Here is a 7,344-nt window from a genome sequence, read left to right on the forward strand (position 1 = left end):
GGCATTTGGAAGATACTCGGGGCGATATATGAGCTCCCGACGTAGGTGTAGGTGAAGCGGCTCATGCCGGCGGGGAGCTTGTGCAGGCAATGCGCCGCAATGTCCTAGAAGTTGCCCGTGTATGTTGTGTGCTCCGCCACCACCATCGTCCCCCGCGCCACCATCGCGTCATAGATCATCGCCAACCTCCCCGTGCTGCACCATCCATGGATCAACGGGCCACGACGGCCACCAACACCACCAGAAGGAGAAAAAGATTGCCAAAAAAAAAAGGAGAAGAAGAAAAGGTGGAGCTCGCCAAAACAAAGGGAGGAAACAAGGCAGGCAGACGGGGTTTGGTGATCTATACTATGTCGCCGTTTTGGAAACCGTAACGGCAAGTATCACATGATGACGACATCCTGGCCGTCCATTTGACCATGATTTCGGCGTTGATTACTAGCTGCTTCCTTCCTTGGACGACCATCCTACATACTCCCTCCGTTCACTTTTACAAATCCAATAACTCCCGAGCGTTCGGGGTTTGAGCAGTTCGTCCCGAACATTTTGACATGGCAAATTTAGTTGATAGGGGATGGCAACTTTAGCCTTTTTCGTTTTTTCATCAGAACATTGTCATGTTTTCCTAATCTCACGCAAGCTAAAGTTACCATCTAAAAGCGTTTGGGTTGCCATGCTTAACTCCCGAACGTTCGGGAGTTATCATTACCGCATTTTTATAAGTCATTTCAGACAATTGAAATTGAGTTGCTTTGCACGTTGTCTGAAATGTCTTCAACGACTTACAAAAGTGAACAAAGGGAGTAGCTTGTCCAGCACTAGCTAGCTGTAAAGAAAAAGGAGCAGACTGGTAACACAAAGACATGTTCATTTCTTGTCAAATTGTTTCCAAGAAACATCCACGTCTTGAAAAATCAAAGCCAGCAGCCAGCAAGTAGAACACAGCAGTATGATATGTTTGCAAGCACATGGCACATGGTCTGAGGAGAACAATAACAGGAATTGCTACTGGTAGAACACAATCATCAGCCTTTTCTGTCTCAAATGGAAATATTTATTTGGCTACAAGCATGTTTCTCCAACAGAAAAATACATTTCTGCATGCTCCACATGACCCATTCTCCTAGTAACAGAAATGGGTCCTTCAGGATGGCTCTTGCTCAGGCAGCAACAAGTAACCCTTTCTCTGTTTTCCACCAACAGGCAACAGAGATGCCCAAACTTCAGAAACATCAGAAGCCTTTACAAGATGCTTTCAACGTGCCGTCTTCAGGTTCATACCGTCGAGTCGATGATACATCATCTTGTGGTCTTTACTGGTCTTACAAGTGGGTGATACAACAACAAGCTCTACTGACGCTACGTGGTCTAATCGTACAACATCATCATACATGGCATGGTCTGCTGCCTAGCCGACAAAATGGCGAGCCGCGGGCGGTCACATCAACCGTGCGGACATCGCCGGCAGGAGAACCATGCATCATAACACCGCAAGCAGCTCTGGCATCAGAAGAAGCATGTCATCACTTGCACTGCCGCGGGTGGAACTTCTCCTCCGACAGGAGCGACGTGACGAGCCGCTGGAGCCGCACGGCCCCGCGGCCAGGCTGAAGGAAGCTGGTGTTCCCGACGACCGAGCAGGGGTCGCTCCCGTTGTCCCCTGTCCCCGCGCACCAGCCTCCGGGGGTGGGCGCGTCCGGGCCGGCGCGGCGGGACAGGAGCTCCGCGTCGATCCGGTCCAGCACGGGCTCGTCCGCGTGGAACTTGCGGGCGAAGGGCGCGTCGCTGGCGATCATCCGGTCCAGGTCGTCCATCGTGAGGTAGTGCGGGTGCTGCTTCGGGGGGTTGTCCCACGAGATGTAGTGCAGGTCGTGGTTCACCGTCGTGTTCTTGAACTCCTCCGCGTTGCAGACCACGGTGTGGAAGTAGCCCTCCGGGGAGGAGATGAAGTTGGAGTAGTACATGAGGACGGTGCGGGGCAGGTTGTCCCAGCCCCATATGCTGTACTCGACCAGCGACCTGGACAGCGCCATCCACGCTGAACCTGCAAACATCTCAGATTTAAGAGCAAGATTAGTTCCTCAAAAAGGCCCAAAGTAAGAAACTTGGTCACTCCATAAAAGCTCTTGAAACACAAGATTTCTTTGCTAGTTGGCCAAATCATGCTAATGTTTTGCTTGCGAGTTAGGAATCTTATGCCTTGACCTTCACTGGAAAGTGGAAAGGCGGGCTCTGAATCTTACAGCTACCTATCTAGTTCAGATATTAAAACATGGAGGGTGCATATCAGGCCAGAGAACTACTACTTGAGAAACTTCGACCAGCTGATCTTGGTGTAGACTCTAGAAAGAGGCAGAAAGATGAAATTTCTGGGGCTGGTAATAAGAGCATTTATAACAGGTGAAGTTTACTAGCACAAAAAAGTAACTGAAACTGAAACTGAAAATAAAGGTTACATTCAATAGGATTGGAATTATTGTCATACAGGAAAGGCAAATCTGAACACAGGGAGTTTCCTCATTTATGCTATGTTAGTTTTCAGCAAAAGAACGAAAACCGGCAATTAAGCTAGAAAAGCATCACATTTATTACGCAGGGTTCTGCATGACATCTTAGGAACACTTTGAAGATCTTATTATGGTAACAAATCAATTTCAGTTGGTGGTCTGGTCTCCACAACTTGCATGATCAAACACACATCAATCAGCATATATCAGTTTTAAACCCTGAACACTCAGATTCACTAATAATAAACTCTTCTAGTACAGCAAATTCCTTTAATTGGTAGAGAAATTCCTTCCATTGGCAAAACAAGAATTTGCAGGAGCCTAGTATGCACAGTGAACAATCAAATGCATGGAAAATCCTAGTATACAGCATTTCTATGCTGGAGCTAGTATATGTAAATAATTGGGTTACCAACCAAGAACAGTCCAATGGATCAACAACTCGAAGCAATATAATGTATTAGTAATTACCAGTGAATAGCTTGAAGGCTGTTGGCACGCTCCGGCGCTGTGGTATCCAGAACACGTCCGCCTTCTTCTTCATGTAGAGCCCCGGGTCGATGATGACCGGCTTCGCCCTCTGAAACCTGCACGCATACAGATTCACAAACCAACAAGAAGCGCATTAATTTCACTATCCAGCCACGGTGTGCAAGCAATCCGGGTAGCTCTAAGGAAGGGAGACACCTACTCCTTCCATCCGATGTTGCTGGTGTGGTCGATGAAGTTGAGATCACGCGGCAGCTTGGAGAAGACATGGATCAGATCTGCAGCAAGCAAGCTCACAAGGTCAAATGGTGCGCTATGGCACTGTGACGGACGGATCGGGAGCGGTGGAGCGGGCCTTTACCGTCCTGCGTGACGAGCGGGTAGTCGGAGGCGGAGAGGTTGATGAACCAGTCCCAGTCGGACCCGCCGGCGCCGGAGTGGCCCCAGAGGAGGGCCGCGGCGGCGTGCAGGGTGCTGGCGACCATGGTGGGCCCGCGGTAGGTGACGAGGTTGGCCCGCTCGACGACGCGGACGTTGCCGGCGGCGGCTATGACGGGGTGCGCCGCGAGGCCGGCGGCGAGGCCCCGGCGGTCGGACTCGGGCGCCTCGGCATCTAGGTGCAGCACGTAGAGGTGCCTGGGGTGGTAGAGCGCGAGGAGGACGCGGCGGAGCGCGGCGGCGTCCCTGGCGGATCCGGAGATGACGTAGGCGATGCGGGGGAGGGATCCGGCGGCGCGGGAGGCCGGCGGGGTTGGGGCGAGCTTGTGCTCCACGAAGAGCGCCGGGGAGGGCGAGGAGGAGGGGAAGAAGGGGAGCGGGACGGTGGTGAGGAGGACGAGGAGGAAGAGCGACAGCGCGGAGCCGACGGCCAGAGGGAGCAGCCACCGGCGGTCCACGGCAGCGGCGTGGACGACGATGGGCTTCATCGGCGGCGGCGGGAGGGGGCAGCCGCAGTGCCGGCTTTGGCAGGGGGAAAAAGGCCGGATTTTTTGGCCGGTAAAGACAGGTGAACGGCGGTAACCACTAAAACCGGGTTTAATAATCTACTGTGATATAAAACCAGGTTTATACAAACACTTCAATTATCAAATTTGAGTTTTTTGTGAGCATGTTCTGCTTTTCCCTTGGCTTAACCAAGATTAAAAAAAATAAACACAATACAAACATAGACACTTATACCTACACGCATACGCTCATCCCTATAAACGCACACACGCACACCCTACCCCTTACGAGCACCTCCGAGAGACTCAGTCGACACATCATCTTGAGATTGATAAAGTCGCCACAGACGCCTTCATAGTCGATAGGGGACGTCTCCTCTCACTGAACGCACATCGCCGGAGGTTTGAAATATATCTAGAAATATGTGAGCGCCAGCTCAAGTTTAGGACTTGAACCCTGATGGGCTGGAGATATCACTGTCTTCCTAGACATCCAATCATAGGTTAGTTCGCATCAACACTTAACCTTGAATCTAACATTTTGGGTATACCACCAATTTTTATTTGTTGTGATGGTAGATTTTCCTTGTTAATGTCTAAAACATGACTTAGTATGAATTCAGTGAAATTAACATATTTATCTATAACATGTGGGTTGGGTTTAGTCCTTGGTGCACAATGTTTTCATTTCTTTATCAAATATATACAAACCGGTTGCATCCGTCCTAATAACTTGCTACAAATGCAGTTCCACAAAACAATGAAAAATCATAACAAATGTTATTCGTGAGCCACGTGGTTTCGTATGCATCACAAAGCGAAACCACGAGTAGAAGAGGACGACATCTTGGTGAGTCATTGTTTATCGTGTACTACTAACACATAAGACACATGTTCTAACAAATTTTGGGTGGATTCCTATGAAACAACCTACGGAAGTCCACAAGTTAGCGTCCATGAAAGAGTAAAGTATAAAACACTTAACCATATGTTTTTTATAGCAATACAATACCAAAAGCAGGACATGGAAGTGTCACACATCATTACTCATTGTATGTTTCCACAAAAGAGTAGATACTTTATGAAAAATGGCATCTATATAATTACCACACAATGGCTAATACATGACAAAACTAAGAAAGTTAGTGGAAGATGGCATCTAGATGTATTACTTATCATGTTCTATTACCTTGTATAACACAATCTCTACCAACATGGTCTCGATCTTTCTTTAAAGACCCGCACAATTACAAATTAAGTTCCACAAAAAAAACAAAGTAAGAAGCCTTGGAATAGCATTACACGTGGTCTCTTTCGAGGAAAATTGCAGATTCAGTGCACGAAACATCATCTCAACAACTTGCTAAAATTATGTGTGCTTGCAAAGTAACTTTGGTCATCCAACTAAATTTGTAAGCATTCAAAAGCAACACGGAATGGTAGACATATATCATGTCACATCATCCATTATAAATAGTGGCCTCACCTCAACTTTCATCTTCGCCACTACCAAAACAACATTGGCAACATGAAGACCTTCTTCCTCCTAGCTTTCCTTGCTCTGGTAGTGAGCACTACTATTGCGCAATATGCGGAAGTTCCCAGCCCAGCTATGCAAGCTCCCACCGCGGATGTTTTTGGGGAATGGGTTGCGATAGCGCCTAGTGCGAGTGGTTTTGAGGATTGCGAGGAAGAGCATCCAAAGCTAGATTCTTGTAGTGATTATGTTATGGATCGGTGTGTGATGAAGGATATGCCGCTCTCTTGGATCTTTCCTCGGACTTGGGGGAAGAGAAGTTGTGAGGAGGTCCGAAACCAGTGTTGTCAGCAATTGAGACAAACGACGCCGCGTTGCCGCTGCAAGGCTATTTGGACATCAATCCAAGGTGATCTAAGTGGCTTCAAGGGCGTTCAACAAGGTTTGAAAGCCAGAACGGTGCAGACGGCGAAGAGCCTTCCCTCCAAGTGCAACATTGATCCAAAATACTGCAACATCCCCATCACTAGCGGATATTACTGGTGATGTAGCTTCCATTAGTGACCAATAAACTATCACATACCACTGTATGTGACCAATAAATGTGACCATGGAATAATATATACTATAGTTTCCCTTATGTATGTATGTGTTTCTCTTACAAACATCTAATTATGCATGTGTCTATCAAGAAAATAATGTTAATTGTGCCAATACAAAAGGAATGTGTGGAAGTGCATATAGGCCTCTGTGTTTTGGTATAGATGGCGGAAAATTAAATGGGCTAATTAGGGCGTACTTGTGAACAGATTTTAGTCTCAACCGTGAAGGTTGTCGAGAATCGAAGAACCCTCAAAAGTGAAAATAACACAAGAATGTGCCTCGGTAGAGGTTATTTTATAGGTTTTATTCACATTTCATGAGTTTAGGGATCCTCCACTATTTAGAGGGGACGTGGTTGGTGAAGTGCATGCTCAAGTGATTTCTTCACTCATATAGCCTTCCCATCCACCAAAGAAACCAAAGCAAAAAAGACTATAAATCATATTGTTTTCTTCTTGTCAAAGTGCTTCGAATTTGCTGTCCGGACCGTTCGGAGGTGTGAGCATGCATATGCTGATCTGAGCACCCGTTAGACCATTCGGGCACTACTCCGACCAAGTCTAGGGTTGCTTGGTTTGGCACTGAACCAACATCAGGGATGTGTCCGGGTCACTTGGTCTCAATTTGGACCATCCGGACCTAGGGCCAATGACCAAGCCGAACCAAGGGCCGATTCTATGGCAAGACCGCCCAACGCCTTGTCTCGGTTAGTTCTGGTGTCGCTCGATCTACTAGCTAGACTATCCATGCTGGAACATGTTACTTTTGACAATAACTTATATTAACATGTTACTTTTGACAATAACTTATATTAACATGTTGGAACTCTCAGGCCTACTCAACTTCATCGACGGGCTATGGTCGGCAAGCGGCGGTGAGCGGATCATCATCTTCACCACCAACCACAAGGAGAAGCTGGACCCGGCGCTAATCCGGCGGGGTAGGATGGACAAGCACATCGAGATGTCCTACTGCCGCTTCGAGGGCTTCAAGGTGCTCGCCAAGAACTACCTAGACGTGACCGAGCATGTGTTGTTCGGCGAGATCCGGCAGCTGCTCGAAGAGACCGATATGTCACCGGCCGACGTGGCAGAGAACCTGATGCCCATGTCAAAGAAGAAAAAGAAGGACCCAAACATGTGCTTGGCAGGCCTCATCGCGGCGCTCAAACAGGCCAAGAAAGACGCGGTGACGGTTGCGGCAGCGGCAAAGGCGAAGGAGGAAGAGGAGGCAGAAGCAAAGAAAACCAAGGAGAAAGAGGAACCCAAGGAAGACAAATGAATTAGCCAACCAAGACATCAAACAAGTTTGATTGCTCACTAGT

At 48.0% G+C, this 7,344-nt stretch overlaps 3 protein-coding genes across 3 annotated transcripts; 2 read left to right on the forward strand and 1 right to left on the reverse strand.

Annotated features, from left to right (window-relative positions):
* Positions 1-1,031: 1,031 nt before the first annotated feature.
* LOC123110050 (beta-glucuronosyltransferase GlcAT14B) lies at positions 1,032-4,005 on the reverse strand. The gene is made up of 4 exons (XM_044530453.1): positions 3,358-4,005; positions 3,199-3,274; positions 2,979-3,094; positions 1,032-2,044 (listed from the first exon to the last, which is right to left on the reverse strand). The coding sequence occupies exons 1-4, from the start codon at positions 3,920-3,922 to the stop codon at positions 1,524-1,526; spliced, it is 1,278 nt and encodes a 425-aa protein (XP_044386388.1). The 5' UTR covers positions 3,923-4,005; the 3' UTR covers positions 1,032-1,523.
* Positions 4,006-4,136: 131 nt separating this feature from the next.
* Positions 4,137-7,344, forward strand: LOC123110051 (AAA-ATPase At3g28540-like). The gene is made up of 2 exons (XM_044530456.1): positions 4,137-4,443; positions 6,853-7,344. The coding sequence occupies exons 1-2, from the start codon at positions 4,401-4,403 to the stop codon at positions 7,299-7,301; spliced, it is 492 nt and encodes a 163-aa protein (XP_044386391.1). The 5' UTR covers positions 4,137-4,400; the 3' UTR covers positions 7,302-7,344.
* Positions 5,427-6,057, forward strand: LOC543308 (puroindoline-B-like). Its single transcript, XM_044530454.1, has one exon. The coding sequence runs from the start codon at positions 5,469-5,471 to the stop codon at positions 5,961-5,963; it is 495 nt and encodes a 164-aa protein (XP_044386389.1). The 5' UTR covers positions 5,427-5,468; the 3' UTR covers positions 5,964-6,057.

Source organism: Triticum aestivum, chromosome 5B, assembly GCF_018294505.1.
Source record: "Triticum aestivum cultivar Chinese Spring chromosome 5B, IWGSC CS RefSeq v2.1, whole genome shotgun sequence".
NCBI lineage: Eukaryota > Viridiplantae > Streptophyta > Magnoliopsida > Poales > Poaceae > Triticum > Triticum aestivum.

What these genes read in the sequence shown, in the direction of transcription:
- LOC543308 (XM_044530454.1), top strand. Translation starts at nt 5,469, where the DNA reads ATGAAGACCTTCTTCCTCCTAGCTTTCCTTGCTCTGGTAGTGAGCACT.
- LOC123110051 (XM_044530456.1), top strand. Translation starts at nt 4,401, where the DNA reads ATGGGCTGGAGATATCACTGTCTTCCTAGACATCCAATCATAG. An exon ending in TCCTAGACATCCAATCATAG is followed by an intron (nt 4,444 to 6,852) that starts GTTAGTTCGCAT and finishes TGGAACTCTCAG; the next exon opens with GCCTACTCAACTTCATCGAC.
- LOC123110050 (XM_044530453.1), bottom strand. Translation starts at nt 3,922, where the DNA reads ATGAAGCCCATCGTCGTCCACGCCGCTGCCGTGGACCGCCGGTGGCTG. An exon ending in CCCGCTCGTCACGCAGGACG is followed by an intron (nt 3,275 to 3,357) that starts GTAAAGGCCCGC and finishes TGCTTGCTGCAG; the next exon opens with ATCTGATCCATGTCTTCTCC. An exon ending in AGCCTTCAAGCTATTCACTG is followed by an intron (nt 2,045 to 2,978) that starts GTAATTACTAAT and finishes AGATGTTTGCAG; the next exon opens with GTTCAGCGTGGATGGCGCTG.